At 41.8% G+C, this 16523-nt stretch overlaps 1 protein-coding gene across 1 annotated transcript in view; it reads right to left on the reverse strand.

Moving 5' to 3' along the window:
• Nucleotides 1-16523, reverse strand: part of POLE2 (DNA polymerase epsilon 2, accessory subunit) — a gene marked incomplete at both ends in the record, with an annotated part of 32966 nt that overhangs the window by 5572 nt on the left and 10871 nt on the right. Inside the window, 8 exons of the mRNA XM_080707404.1 lie at nucleotides 211-383; nucleotides 4124-4196; nucleotides 6244-6289; nucleotides 8822-8887; nucleotides 9660-9743; nucleotides 12925-12999; nucleotides 15094-15187; nucleotides 15714-15791. Coding sequence (XP_080563530.1) covers nucleotides 211-383; nucleotides 4124-4196; nucleotides 6244-6289; nucleotides 8822-8887; nucleotides 9660-9743; nucleotides 12925-12999; nucleotides 15094-15187; nucleotides 15714-15791 — 689 coding nt within the window. The remainder of the gene's footprint in view (nucleotides 1-210; nucleotides 384-4123; nucleotides 4197-6243; nucleotides 6290-8821; nucleotides 8888-9659; nucleotides 9744-12924; nucleotides 13000-15093; nucleotides 15188-15713; nucleotides 15792-16523) is intronic.

Below are 16523 nucleotides of genomic sequence, written 5' to 3' on the forward strand. Positions count from 1 at the left end.
GAAACAGGGTCTCACTGAGTTGCGAAGAGCCTCGCTAAGTAGCTGAGCCTGTCCGCAAACCGCAATCCTCCAGTCTCTGCCTCCCAAATGCTAGGATTATAATCGTGTGCCACCATGCCCAGCTAGAATTTAGTAATTTAGTTTTAAGACATGACCCCTTAGATCAAAAAAGAAGAAAGATAAAAAGAAAAAAAAAACCCAAACCCCTACCAGAAAACATTGTGTGAAGTTTTTCCAATACTTCCACTTGGTCCAACCAAACATCAGATAAAAATACAAACATAGCATCTTTATTCTCATCTTCCAGTTGTTTTAGTTTTGCAGATGTCTTCACAGATGTATTAGAAGGCCCTCCAAAAAAATTAGTATTTCCATAGTATGCCCTGTGTAATTAAAACATAATTATTATCTTCTATCCTAGAATCTATTCAATAAGAACAGCCATGGTGGCTCATACCTGTAACCCCAGTCCTCAAGAGGCACAGGAATATCACAGGTTCAAGACCAGCCTCAGCAACTTAGCTAGATCCTGTTTCAAAATAAAAAATAAAATAAGAGCTGGGTGTGATGGTGCACACTTATAATCCCAGCATTTAGGAGGCTAAGACAGGAAGATCGTAGTTCGCAACTAGCCTCAGCTATTTAGGGAGGCCCTTTGCAACTCATTGAGACCCTGTTTCAAAATAAAGAATAAAAAATAGGGCTGGGGGTGCAGCTCGGAGGTAGAATGCCCCTGGGTTCCATCTCCAGTACCACAATAATTAATTAATTAACTAATTAAAATAAGAAGCCAGGTGTGGTGGTGCACACCTGTAATCTCAGTACTTGGGAGGCTGAGACAGGAGAATCACAGTTTTGAGGGCACCCTCAGCAATTAGTGAGACTCTCATCAACCTAGTGAGACCCTGTTTCAAAATAAAAATAAAAATAAACTAGGGCTAGGGGTGTAATTTGGAGGTTGAATGCCTATGGGTTCAATCCCCAGTGCCTAAATAAATAATAAATTAAATAAATGCCAGAGGTCCTTGAGTTCAATCTCCAGTACCACAAAAAATAAAAATAATGCTAATGTCACAAATCACACAAAACACAATATTTCACAGTAACAAGTATTTACTGTATATTATTATTTTATTATTATTATTTTTTTGCGGTACTGGGGATAGAACCCAGGGGCGTTCTACCTCCAAGCTATACCCCCAGCCCTATTTTTTATTCTTTATTTTGAAACAGAGTCTCACTGAGTTGTAAAGAACCTCACTAAGTAGCTGATGCTGGCTTTGAACCTGCATGATCCTTCCATCTCAGCCTCCCAAGTACTGTGATTACAAGCATGCACCACTACGCCTGGCAATATAAAACGTTTTTATTTGTGTGCTGGGATTGAACCCAGGGCCTGGTGCATGCTAAACACTCGTTCACCGCTGCTCTCCACCAAAACTTGTGGAGTTTTGTCTGCAGTACTAGGGATTGAACCCAGAGGTACTCTACTACTCAGCCAGCCTTGAACTTCTAGTCATCTTGTCTCAACCTCAGACACTGGATTACAGGCTGTGCCTAGCCAAAAAATTGTTTTAATGACTCAGCTATGTATCCAACGCAGCATAGTGGCTGCAGTCGGAAGCTCTGGAGTCAAAGTACCCTCTGCTCCTAAGAAACCTTTGTGACTCTGGATGAATCAAGCCTTGATAGCCTCTTTTCTCAAATGCAAAGTGTCCAGACTCATACCTATTACCCAGGGTCACTAGAAGAAATAAGAGATAATGCACAGAAGGCCCTAGGGTACAGTGCTGGGTACAGGGTGAGCACGCTAACATTGGAGCTGTTACTGGTGACACCAAATGGATATGGCACTTTCTTTTTTTTGTGTGTGTGATACTAGGGGTGGAACCCAGAGGCTTCTCTACCTCCGGGCTATACTCCCAGACCCATTTTATATTTTATTTGGAAACAGGGTCTCACTAAGAAGCTGAGAGCCTCACTCAGGAGCTGAGGATGGCTTCAAACCTGCGTGATCCTCCTGTCTCAGCCTCCCAAGTACAGGGATTAAAAGCATCCACGCCCGGCTTGGATATAGCACTTTCAAAGAAATGATCTTGCAGTTTTTAGGGGAGTGCAGAAAGTTGATATAATTGCATGAAGCCTGAATTCAGGATATACCCAAACATAAACCAGACCATCACAAAGAAACACCAATTAAGATACATCTTGACAAAGCTGAGAAAAGACTTAAGAACATCTTTTTTCCTTGGTCCATGAAATGTAAGGTGCAAAGGCAGGAGCAAGAGAAATACTCAAATACCTACAGGCCCCAGGAAGATGACACCAAATTATTGAAGCAGAAACTAGCTGAGACCAACCAGCACACACACATGCCCTGCACCAGGTGAGCAGTCAGTGCAGGGCAAGTGTCGCCAGGTGAGAATTCAGGGGCTGTAAATGTCAGATCTGAAGGTTCAAGAGAACTCAGAAATCTAGACTTTTATGAGAAATCTCCTAACTTTTATACATTGGAATCTAAATTAAAATGTTCTTTTATACCTGGGGGTGGGCAGAGGAGGTCTACAGACCACATTCAACCCTCAGGTCCCTACTATAACATTTAGAGCCTCGTTTAGCCTCTGCTCAAATACCCCAAATGACAGAAAACACCTACCTTTTGGAATCACTGACACCTGTAATCCAAGTGCTTGGGAGGCTGAGACAGGAGGATCGCAGGTTCAAGACCAGCCTCAGAAACTTAGTGAGACCTGCTTTAAAATGTATTTCAGAGGTAGAATGCCCCTGGGTTTACTCTCTAGTACCACAAAGAAACAGAAATTTTAAAAAAGAGCTATTATTTGCCTCTTATAACTTTTACTGCTTAATAGAATGTGAAAAATCACACACACACACACACACACACACACACACACACACACACATTTACACACATTTTTGGTACTAGAGATGGAAACCAGGGGCATTCTACCTCCAAGCTACATCCCCCAGCCCTTTTTATTTTACGTTTAAATTTTGGAACAGGGTCTTGCCAGGTTGCTGACAGTCTCACCTGCTGCCCTGCACCTTATATTAACATAGGAATTACATTCTTCTAAGTGTTTTCCTATCTCTCTCATAGTACCTGAACTTCTATCAACCTTCTGGACAAGTCAGAAAAGAAAATTAAAAGCCTTTCCCAGTTAAAGCCAATGGGCACACATGCCACTGCAACTAATCTTGGTCAATATCCTAGTTTTCATTATTTATATATAAACCCAGTCTTCTTATCTTCCATTGTCCTTTCTATCTATCTATCTATCTATCTATCTATCTATCTATTTATTTATTTATTTATACATACTAGGGATGGAACCCAGGGGCATTTATTTATTTATTTATTTATTTATTTATTTATACATACTAGGGATGGAACCCAGGGGCATTGTACCTCCGAACTACACCCTCGGCCCTATTTTTTTTTTTTTTTTCAGTCCTGGAGATGGAAGCCAGGGGTATTCTACCTCCAAGCTACACTCCCCAGCCAGATTTTTATTCTTTACTTTGAAACAGGGTCTTACTGAGTTGCAAAGGGCCTCACTGAGTAGCTGAGGCTGTCTCCAAACCGGGATCCTCCTGTCTCAGCCTCCCAAATACTGGGATTACAAGCATGTGCCACCACGCCTGGCTTTTATTTTTTAGTCTTTATTTTTGAAACAGGGTCTCACTGGGCTGCAAAGGGCCTCGCCAGGTAGCTGAGGTTGTCTGCAAACCACGATCCTCCAGTCTCAGCCTCCGGAATGTTGGGATTAGAGGTATGTGCCACCATGCCCAACCGCTCTTTCCACTTTATAACAGAGCATGAAACCATGTAATAATTGAGATATGATATACTATCTTATATTTACTACTGCTAATATTGTAAAAAAAAAAAAAATTGGAGGGATACTGGAGATTGCAACCTTCTACGCCCAATCTTTCTATTTTCTATTTTGAAACTAAATTGCGGAGGATCTCACATTGCTGAGGCTGGCTTCGACCATGCAATCCTCCTCTCTCAGCCTCACAATTACTGAGATTACAGGCACCACCACACCTGGCTCCAGAATTATAAGGCAAAGAGTTTAAATAAAACATTTGATACCTAGTAGTATTAGAGGGCTCCGTGGGGGGAAATCCAAAGGCATTGACATGAAACACTTGATCTTCAAACCAACCTGAAAAAACGATAGGTGACAAATCACTTATTGTTGTCCAATTCTCTTCATTGAAAAGGACAAAACCACGTTACAAAGTAATAATGCTATAGTCTCCTGCCCTGTGAACTGACTACAAAAACTGCAAACCCCACTGAGCTGCTTAACACCTTCAGAGCCATGGAAAGTCGAAATTCTGTAAATAAAAACACCTTAAATAAAGAAACAGACTGAGAAGTGAGAAATAAAATGTTGTGGTTTGTTTTTGTTTTTTGCTTTTTTGCAATAGTGGGGATTGAACCCAGGGGCATTCTACCTCTGAGCTATCCCATCCTTATTTTTTTATTCTTTCTTTCCTTCTTTCTTTCTTTCTTTCCTTTTTTTTTTTTTTTTTTTTGTGGTACTGGGGGTGGAACCCAGGGGCTTTTCTACCTCTGGGCTACACTCCCAGACTTATTTTATACTTTATTTGGAAACAGGGTCTCACTAAGTTGCTGAGAGCCTCACTAAGTAGCTGAGGCTGGCTTCGAACCTGTGCGATCCTCCTGTCTCAGCCTCCCAAGCGCGGGGATTACAAGCATGCACCACCACGCCCGGCTCATTCTTTATTTTGAAACAGGGTCTCACTAAGATGAGGAGGGCCTCACTAAGTACCTGAGGCTGGCTACAAACCTGTGATTCTCCTGTCTCAGCTTCCCAAGTACTGGGATTACAAGTGTACCCCACCACGCCTGGCTATACATACATACATACATACATACATACACATATATATATGTGTGTGTGTGTGTGTATATATATATATATATATATATATATATATATTTTTTTTTTTTTTTTTTTTTTGGTACTAGAGATGAAATTCAGGGGCATTCTACCTCCAAGGTATACCCCCAGCCCCTATTTTTTATTCTTTATTTTGAAACAGGGCCTCACTGAGTTGTGGAGGGCCTCATTAAGTAGCTGAGGCTGTCCATGTACTGCGATCCTTCCATCTTAGCCTCCCAAATGCTGGGATTACAAGTGTATGCCACCAAGCACAGCTATCTATCTATCTATCTATATATATATATATATATTTTTTTTTTTAAACAGTGTCTAACTAGGTTGATGAAAGTCTCACAACTTGCTGAGGTTGTCCTCGAATGTACAATCCTCCTGTCTCAGCCTCTCCAATACTAGGATTAGTAGCATGCATCACCATGCCGGGCAGGATTATACTTTTTAATTTCATACTACATACTAGAGTATGTAAATTAGATACATAGATTAGAAAAATAACTCTTTTATGACCCTAGGAAAAAATCTAAAACTTTTTTTCAACATTATTGAAACATACCATACAATTCACCCTTGAAAGTATACAATGTGGTGGGTTTTGGTACACTTAAAAGTTGTGTAGTGCCGGGCGTGGTGGCGCATGCTTGTAATTCCAGCGCCTGGGAGGCTGAGACAGGAGGATCGCACAGGTTCAAATCCAGCCTCGGCAACTTAGTGAGGCTCTCAGCAACTTAGTGAGACCCTGTTTCCAAATGAAGTATAAAAATAAGTCTGGGAGTATAGCCCGGAGGTAGAAAAGACGCTGGGTTCCACCCCCAGTACCACCAAAAAAAAAAAAAAAAAAAAGTTGTGTAGCTAGCCGGGCGTGGTGGCGCACACTTGTAATCCCAGCATTTGGGAGGCTGAGGCAGGAGGAACTTGGTTCGAGGACAGCCTCAGCTACTTATTGAGGCCCTTTTCAACTCAGTGAGACTTTGTTTCAAAATAAAGAATAAAAAATAGGGTTGGAGGTATAGCTCTGAGGTCGAATGCCCCTAAATTCCATCCCAGTACTGAAAAAAAAAAAAAAAAAAGTTGCGTAGCTATCTCTAATCATTTCAGAACACTTTCATTACCCCAAAAAGATTCTATTAGCCTACTATCAGTCTACAAGTTACCTGGTTGTCAAGAATATGTTCTCATACTCAATGTTCTCCCAAATTATATCATGTCAACACATCTTACCCAACACAGAAATGGCTTTTCTGTAAAACAAAGAAGAGGACAGGAAAAAAGCAGACTGACTCACCTTCTGCTAAGACAAAGCACGCCTCTGTGTACAAACCACTATGGAACTGGTGCACGGCAGTTATGAAAAATAATTCTATTACAGGTAATAAAGTCGACATGCATTTGAGCCCCAAAAGATTTCTTTGCTTGTTCGTTTTCAATCTCTGGGGATTGAATCCAGTAATGTTCTATCTTTGAGCAGCATCCCCAATCCCTATTTTTTTTTTTTTTTAATTTGAAACAGGGTATCTACTAAGTTACCACTCGCTGGCCTGAAAAACTTCCTGTCTCAGCCTCCTAAATACTGGGATTATAGGCACATGCCACCATACCAGGTAGAACCCAAATGAATTTTAAAACTTCATATCTGAAATTGTGAATAGTCCACAGCCTAGATCACGGCTTAGAAATTTTCAGGATTAAGGCCGGGCGTGGTGGCGCACGCTTGTAATCCCCGCGCTTGGGAGTCAGAGACAGGAGGATCGCGCAGGTTCGAAGCCAGCCGCGCGCACTGGCTTAGGAGACCCTGTTTCCAAATAAAAATGTAAAAATAGGTCTGGGAGTGTAGCCCGGAGGTAGAAGGGCTTCCAGGAACCCCAGTACCACCAAAAAAAAAAAAAAGAAATTTTCAGGATTAAAACCCAGGCTAAAGCTTAGTAATACTGGCTATACAGTACACTCTTAAAATGTTATAAACTCTCTCAGTGATTTGTGTAGAATCTTTAATTAAGGAATAAATGTAGTTTTGTCTCAATCTGGACCTGGTGGCACACACTTGTAATCCCAGCACAAGAGAGGCTTATGGCCAATCTCAGCAATTTAGTGAGGCCTTGTTTGAAAATTAAAAAATAAAATAGAGTGGCAGGTATAGCTCAGAAGTAGAATAATGCCCTTAGGTTCAATCTCTAGTACCAAAAAAAAAAAAACATAAACTGAGACAAAACTACTTTTTTTTTTTTTTTTTTGGGTGGTACTGGGGTTCCTGGAAGCCCTTCTACTTCTGGGCTACACTCCCAGACCTATTTTATACTTTTTTATGTGGAAACAGGGTCTCTTAAGCCAGCACGGCTGGCTTCGAACCTGTGCGATCCTCCTGTCTCCGCCTCCCAAGCGCGGGGATTACAAGCATGCGCCACCACGCCCAGCTACAAAACTACTTTTTGTGTATGTGTAGTACCAGAGATTGAATCCAGGAACATTCTACTATAAGAAGTTACATTTTAACCCCCGCCCCCTTTTTTTTGTGGTACCGGGGATGGAACCCAAGGACATTCTATCTCCAAGCTATACCCCTAGCCCTAATTTTTATTCTTTATTTTCAAACAGGGTCTCACTGAGTTGCAAAGGGCTTCTTCACTAAGTAGCTGAGGCTTTTCACGAACTGCGATCCTCCTATCTCAGCCTCCAAAATGCTGGGATTACAGGTGCGTACCACCACGCCTGGCTCACTTTTTATTTATTGTTTTGAAACAGCATCTCCCTAGGTTGCTGAGAGACTCACTACATTGCTGAGGCTGGCCTTGAACCTGCCTTCCTCCTGTTTCAACCTCCCAAATATTGGAGATTACAGGTGTGCTCCACCATGCTCAGCTGCATTTTATTTCTATACTCCTATGCTTCCACTATATGAAAAGTTACACTGTAAGCTTAAACAGGTAAATAATCAATTCTTTCAACTCGAGCAACATAGTTATTGTTCTTTAATGGTCCTAGCCATCAAACACAAGACTTCACACATCTAGGTTAGCACTCTACCACTGAGCCACACCCCTAGCCCTGTAACATAAGAGAGTGTGTGTGTGTGTGTGTGTGTGTGTAGCACTGGGGATTGAAAGGGCATTCTAGCCATAAGCTATACCTCCAATCTGATTTTTTTAATTTTAATTTAATTTTATTTGTTGGACTTGGAGATTGAACTCAGGGGCTTTCTACCTCCAAGCTACATCCCCAGCCCTATTTTTCAATTTTATTTCAAAACAGAGATTTACTAAGTTACTAAGAGCCTTGACATATTGTTGATATTTTTTTCCCCCAGTACTGGGGATAGAATTCAGGGACATTCTACCCCCAAGACATACCCCCAAGCCTATTTTTCTATTTTTTATTCTTTATTTTGAAACAGGGTCACAATGAGTTGCAAAGGGCCTCACTAAGTAACTGAGGCTGGCCTTGAACTGCGATCCTCCTGTCTCTGCCATACCATACCCAGCTTTGATGCTGATTTTGAACCTGAGATCCTCCTGTCTCAGCCTTCCAAGTTCTAGGATTACAGGAATATGTGCTACCATGCCTGGCTAGAATTTTTTCTTTTTCTCCTCCTTCTCCTCCTCCTCTTCTTCTCCTTCTTCTTCCTCTTCTTCTTCTTGTTTGTTTGTGTGGTACTGGGGGTGGAACCCAGGAGCTTTTCTACCTCTAGGTTATACTCCCAGATCTATTTTATATTTTATTTGGAAACAGGGTTTCAATAAGTTGCTGAGAGCCTCACTAAGTAGCTGAGGCTGGCTTTGAACCAGCGTGATCTTTCTGTCTCAGCCTCCCAACCGCGGGGATTACAAGCGTGCGCCACCACGCCTGGCCCCGGCTAGAATTTTTAAAACAAAGGATATAGCTTTACTAAGATCCAGTTGTACAGTTCCAGTAGGATCTTCCAGAAAAAATTTTCCCTAAAACAAAATTAAACAAAATATATTCACATTTATGCAAAAATGAACACCATAACATAATAACTAAAATATTCACAAGTTTGAAACTGAGTTATAGTCAAGAGAACAAAGTTTCTAGTCTAGGCTTTTCTTTTATTTGCGGTACTAGGAATGGAACCCAGGGGCATTCTACTTCCAAGCTACATTTCCAGTTCTATTTTTCAGTCTTATTTTTTTAAACAGGGTCTCACTGAGTTGTAAAGGGCCTCACTAAGTAACTGAGGCTGTCTGCAAACCACAATCTTGCAGTCTCGGCCTCCCAAACGCTGGGATTACAAGCATGTGCCACCACGTCCGGCTTGGTCCAGGCTTTTCTGTTACTAATTTGTGAACTCAGAGTAATCACTGGAGACTCAGAGTCCTGACAGGTACTCCAAGAATGACTGCTACACACGGAAAGGCAGCAAGAGAGACCCTTACTGGCTGCCACATGCCTCGCCACCAGCACCTCTAAGGGACCGGATGTGGCCGGCAGCTTGCTTATTCAGAAACCGGGTATTCTCAGTTCAACTAGAGGTCACTGAGACCTACTTTCAGGGTATGCAAATTGAACACCTGGACGAGACAGTCCTTCCTGGTGTCTACTCAGGAAACCAAATGTCGAGGTTACTGAGAGATTGAGCGATCTGTGAGAAATGGGCACTTGTACCTGCTGCATTAATAGTCTATGGTACCAACATTTACCAACCCAGGTCTGAAAATGACAGTCTAACGCATATCAAGTTGAACTTACCTCTTTTAATTGTGTTATCATTCCAAGAACAATCACATCTCCAATTTTGGTTGTACTACCCAATAAGGTTTCTATTGTTTTAAGCTAGAATAAAACAAAACAAATTCTTAAAGATTAAAAATATATTCTTTTAGGAAACTAACTCTTTTTAGCTTTTTTTTGTGTGTGTGTGTAGTACTGGGGGGTGAAACCCAGCGGCTTTCTACCTCTGGGCTATACCCCCAGACCTATTTTATAATTTATTTGGAAACAGGGTCTCACTAAGTTGCTGAGAGCCTCACTAAGTAGCTGAGGCTGGCTTTTTTTTTTTTTAATTTATTTTTATTGGTGCATTGTAATCATATATCACATTGGAATACAAGACTTGAGAGGATATACAAGCACACATCATCCAATTAGCCCTCATCCACTCCCCATCCCATTCCCTCCCCCTCCCTCCGTCCCATGCTTGTTTGGTGATTAACTTTGATACATATGTTTATGTACCTCCTGCTTTTTAAAGAGGCTCCATCCTCCCCTATTCCATACCCTCTGATTGGTCACCTTAATTGCTTCACTATAGGGCCTTTTCTATAGCCCGACCACTTCCTGTTGCCCGTTTCCTCCTAGTTATTGCTGATTAGGGGAAGCATCTGGTTTTAATTTTCTGCGATATTTCTCTGTGCATGCCGCGTTGAAAATACCGATCCCATTCTTGACGGCCCCAGTTGTAGCCTGGCTACCCGGTGGACTGATCCAGACCTCGCTGGCTCAAGCAGCGGCCTTGCTGAGGCTGGCTTTGAACCTGTGTGATCCTTCTGTCTCAGCCTCCCAAGCACTGGGACTACAAGCATGCGCCATCACGCCCAGCCTGGAAACTAATCTTTTTATAAATACATTTGGGGTTCACATTTCAGTATTCACAAGTACCTTATAGTAGAAAAAAAAAAAAACCTAGTAAGTTTAATTTTACCCTTTAAAAGGTGTACAATGGACTGGAAGAATTATGCCTAAAGAAATACCAGTCAACTCAGGCCCTTACCAATAATGAAAGCCTCATAACATGCCATTCTGAATAACAAGTACATTTATTTTTTAAAATACAGACTATCCATTTATTTTACTTACTCATTACATCTCAAAAACTAAGTGTTGTTTTTGTTTTGTTTTGTTTGCTTTTTGTGGTACTGGAGATTGAACCCAGAGGGTCTTGCTAGGTTGCTGAGTCTCGCTACACTACTGAGTTTATCCTTGAGCCTTTAATCCCACTGTCTCAGCCTCCTAAGTACTGGTATTATAAGCATGTGCCACCAAAAGCTAGTTTGCCATGCTCAGCCAAAAGCTAGTTTTTTAAAAAGTTATATTATTGCCAGGCGTGGTGGTCAAGTCCCAGCACCAAAGCAAACAAACAAAAGATCAGCTAAGTCTCAAAGCTACTTTGGCAAAGAGGAGAAGAGAAATATACTTTTAGACTGTGGGCATCTGAGTCACCACAGGAAACCTAATATACAGGAGAAAAACACATGTAGAAGATGGTCTCTGGTAAGGAGATATAAGTAATGTCAATTTCCAAAACTTAATACAATTTATACTTCAAGTGAAAAGCAGAAACTGTCAAATGCTAAAATCATTTTCTCTTTGCTGTGCTGGCATCCAAGATGAATTTGTTTATGTTCTTAGCATAATAAATTCTGTCTAACAAAGGATCGCAGGTTCGAGGACAGCCTCAGCAGGTAGTCGTACTCTCATCAACCAAGCAAGACCCTGCTTCAAAATAAAATAAGAAAATAGGAGCTGGGCGTGGTGGCGCACGCTTGTAACCCCCGCGCTTGGGAGGCTGAGACAGGAGGATCACACAGGTTCGAAGCCAGCTTCAGCTACTTGGTGAGGCTCTCAGCAACTTAGTGAGACCCTGCTTCCAAATAAAGTATAAAATAGGTCTGGGAGTATAGCCTGGAGGTAGAAAGCCTCTGGGTTCCACCCCAGTGCCACCAAAATAATAATAATAATAATAATAATAATAATAATAATAATAAAATAAAATAGGGCTGGAGGTGTAGCTTAGAGGTAAAATGCCTGTAGGTTCAATCCCCAGTACCAAAAAAAAAAAAAAAAAAACTGTTTAGAGCCTGAATGGAAATGGTGAGGCCAGACAGAAGTAATAGCTAAGAACTCTTCCCTAGAATATCCTTCCTGCTACAGAGGCGGGACAGAGCCACACAGATGGACTGACAGTGGCCACACGTGTTGCTGGAATAAAAGTAATAGTACTATTTGGTAACTGCTTTCCAAAGTATAAGAGGATAGAAGTGGACTACACACTTTTACTTTTTTTTGGTGAACTAAAGTTGCGGAGTGTCTAAGTAGCTGAGGCTGGCCGTGAACCTTTTATCATCCTGCCTCAGCCTCCCAAGTACTGGGATTACAGGCATACTGCCACCATGCCAGGCTAGAAGCACCATTTATAGAATCAATGAGAAAACATGGACTAGTCCTAGGGTTGCTGAAACGTGAGGGACAGAGAAGAGAGGTAACATGTTTTCTGCTGATAAAAAGTAAAGGCATAGCTGGGCGTGGTGGCGCACGCTTGTAATCCCCGCGCTCGGGAGGCTGAGGCAGGAGGATCACGCAGGTTCAAAGCCAGCCTCAGCTACTTAGTGAGGCTCTCAGCAACTTAGTGAGACCCTGCTTCCAAATAAAATATAAAATAGGTCTGGGAGTATAGTCTGGAGGTAGAAAGCCTCTGGGTTCCACCCCCAGTACCACCAAAAAAAAAAAAAAAAAAAAGTAAAAGCATAGCTGGATGTGGTGCATACACCTGTAATCCTAGTACTTGGGAGACTGAGACAGGAGGATCAATAGGCTCGAGGCCTGTCTCAACAACTAAGTGAGGCCCTCTGTAACTTAGACCCTGTTTCAAAAAAAAAAAAAAATAGGGCTAGAGGGGGTGTGTAGCAAGAGGCAGAATACCCCTGGGCTTAATCTCCAGTACCAAAAAAAAAAAGATTCTACAGAACTTTTTTTTTTTGGCGTGGGGGATTGAATCCAGTGTTTCCTTTGTACCTTAAATATTTTTTTTTCACTCTAACTATACAGTACATTTTAGTTGAACAAGTGTGTGGTGATCACAAGAGGGATGGAGAGAACCATTATTTTGTAGGCCAGTCAGGTCAGTTAGTTACAAAACAGTTGCAGTTTTCATTTACAATGCAAAGAGTTAAAATTAAGCATTCAATATTAAACTCATACAATTATACGCCCTATATAATTAGGGTAATGTTCTAACCTGGAATTTGCTTCCGATTTCATCGGGGTGAGAACCTATCACCGGAGGAGTAAATAATTCATGTCTGTGAGTCCTCTATAAAAAAGAAAGATTCATATGAGTTACTCAAGCAGACATTTAAAACGAAGATTCAGCCGGGCGTGGTCGCGCAAGCTTGTAATCCCAGCATTCGGGAGGCTGAGACCAGAGGATCGTGGTTCGCAGACAGCCTCAGCTACTTAGTGAGGCCCTCTGCAACTCAGTGAGACCCGGTTTCAAAATAAAGAATAAAAAATAGGGCTAGGAGTGTACCTTGGAGGTAGAATGCCCCTGGGTTCCATTCCCGGCACCACAATAAATAAATAAATAAATAAATAAATAAATAAATAAATAAATAAATAATAGGGCTGGGGGTGTAGCTTGGAGGTAGAATGCCCCTGGGTTCAATTCCCAGTTCCACAAAGAGAAAAGAGAAAAAAGAGAAAACAAAACAAAACCAATAAAACACTGTGCTGAATGTGACAGAGGAAATAAACAAGGAGTTTGCATTCTGCAGAGATAAGCACCCTGAATGCAAGCAGGGTCCATCCTCGTAAATTGCATAGAAGAGAAACTTCTCAGTGTGGAAAGCAGGAGGAAACCGCAGCCAGCTGGAGATCAAGAAGGACTTGAAAAAGAAGGAATGTACAAAGGAAGGAAGGTTTCACAGTGGGGAGAGAGAGAAGAACTGCCAACAGGTTGGCAAAGTCACAGAAGTAGAAGAAATAAACATCCTGCCTTTCAGTTTTGGCTCCAGCACTGTACAACTAATAGAAAAATAGATATTGAGCCAAAAATAGATGTGTGAAAGAACTTACCTACCAAGAATAACTCGTATGTAATTCAATAACAGTAAAGTTCCTTGAAAGAATTCTATGTAAAACCATGGCACAGGCAGAGCTGTATTTGAGAAGATTCAGCTCTCAACCTGCGTAGGTGACAAGCAGCAGGGAACAGACATCCTCAGTGCTCAGCTCTGGAGTCTTTTCTTAGGGTCTGCCCTGCGGACATCTGTTCCTCCCTGAAACCTCCTAGCACATCTGCCATCCTAGCCAGCGCCCAAATCCTCTCCTCTTCCCTTCTCTCTATCACCTCTCTCAGGGCCTCATGGTTGCAGTTCGTTTTGTTTTGTTTTGTTTTGTTTGTTTGTTTTTGTTTTTTCAGTACTGGGGATTGAACCCTGGGGCATTGTACTCCTGAGCTACACCCCTAGCCCTACTTTTTAAGTCACTCTTTTTTTTTTAATTTATTTTTTGCAGCACTAGGGATAGAACCCAGGGGCATTCTACCTCTGAGCTACACCCCCAGCCCTATTTTTTATTTATTTTATTTATTTTTTTGTGGTACTGAGGGTAGAACCCAGGGTTTTTTCTACCTCGGGGCTATATTCCCAGAACTTTTTTTTTTTTTTTAATATACTTTATTTGGAAACATGGTCTCACTAAGTTGCTGGGAAACTCATTCAGTAGCTGAGGCTGGCTTCAAACCTGTGCGATGCTCCTGTCTCAGCCTCCCAAGAGCTGGGATGACAAGTGTGCGCCACCACGCCGAGCCTTATTCTCTATTGAAACAGGGTCTCCCCGAGTTTCAAAGGACCTCACTAAGTAGTAGCTAAGGCTGTCCTCGAACTGCGATCCTTCCGTCTCAGCCTCCCAAATGCTGGGATTACAAGTGTGCGCCACCAGGCCTGGCTTCTTTTTTATTTTTCACATAGAGTCTCACTGAGTTGCACAGTCTCACTACATAGCTGAGACTGTCCACAAACTGTTATCTCAATGGTCTCAATTACAGAGAACCCAGGAATATTCTGGTGAAAGACCAACTTTGGATTAAAAAACTATACCCTTTAAATATCCCTGAGGAGCCAGGCATGGTGGTGCATGCTCGTAATGCAGTACTTAGGAGGCTGAGACAGGAGATCACAGGCGCAAGAACAGCCTCTGCAAGTAGTGAAACTCTTATCAAACTAGCAAGACTCTGTTTATATAAAAATAAAATAGGGCGAGGGGGTACCTCAGAGGTAGGATGACCTTGGCTTCAATCCCCAGTGCCACAAAAAATTAAATAAATATATATCCCTGAGATTTCCTGAAGCTGAAATAGGCTCTTGTCTCTCCCAAGTTTACGTGGTGTATCCCCTCTCCAACTTACCTGGTGCAAAATGGTGTATCGTTCACGATACAGTTCTGCTTTATCTCTTGCTGTTCCGAATAAATTTGGAGCAGGGTAGTTGGTCATTAACAGACTAGAAAAAAGAAACACTTATTTTTTACTATCATAAACACAAAGGTAGGCAAAAAGTGAGACATAAGACTATATATCCCTTTTGAAAAAAAAAAAAAAAAGGTACACCTGAAATAAACTTAAAATCAATAGATGGGTCAGCATAATCTCAACATTTGGGAGGCTGAGACAGGAGGATCTCAGTTCAAGGACAACCTCAGCTACTTAGTGAGGCCCTTTGCAACTCAGTGAGACCCTGTTTCAAAGAATAAAAAAACGCCGGGCGTGGGGGCGCACGCTTGTAATCCCCGCGCTTGGGAGGCGGAGACAGGAGGATCGCGCAGGTTCGAAGCCAGCCGTGCTGGCTTAAGAGACCCTGTTTCCGAATAAAAATATAAAATAGGTCTGGGAGTGTAGCCCAGAGGTAGATGGGCTTCCAGGAACCCCAGTACCGCCAAAAAAAAAAAAAAAAGTAAAGAATACAAAATAGAGCTGGGGGTGTAGCACCACAAAATAAATAAATAAAAAAAAATTAATAGTATACTTACGGAAGAAATTTTTTCCTTTCTGAATTGTATATAAAACGTGGAATATCAAAAGCTCCGATGATATTGAAAATATGCTCTCTGAAAAACATCCCACAAAACACAGATGTGATTTACTAAAATGCAAGTGTACTAAGTGAACATAATAACTTGCATTCCAATGCTTTATCATACTCCGCGTATTTCCTCAGGCCACCGCACACTTTCTTACAGTGTTAAAAATAACATCGGGAGCCAGGCATGGAGGCACAGGCCTGGAAGGCCAGTACTTGGGAGGTTAAGACAGAAGGTTGATGGCTAGAGGCCAACCTCACCAGCTTAGTGAGACTCTGTTTAATAAAAAGAAAAAGGGCTGAGCGTATAACTCAGAAGTAGAATGCCCCTGGATTCACTTCTCAGTACAAAAATCAATAATCATAAGAAAGTAGTCAGGCATGGTGGCCTACACTTGTAATCCCAGTACTTGGGAGGCTGAGACAGGAGGAGCGTAGGTTCACGGCCAACCTCAACTATCATGTGAGGCCCTCTGCAACTTAGCAAGACCCTATTTCAAAATAAAGAATAGATCCAGGCATGGTGGCACACACTTGCAATCCCAGCATTTGGGAGGCTGACACAGGAAAATCACAGTTTGAGGACCGCTTCAGCTACTTAGTGAGGTCCTTTGCAAATCAGTGAGACTCTGTTTCAAAATAAAGAAAAAAAAAATAGTGCTGGGGGTATAGCTTGGAGGTAGAATGCCCTTGGGTTCCATCCCCAGGACCACACACACACACACACACACACACATAATAATAATAATAATAATAATAA

Source organism: Muscardinus avellanarius (genome assembly GCF_963383645.1).
Source record: "Muscardinus avellanarius genome assembly, chromosome: 12".
In the NCBI taxonomy this organism is placed as follows: Eukaryota; Metazoa; Chordata; class Mammalia; order Rodentia; family Gliridae; genus Muscardinus; species Muscardinus avellanarius.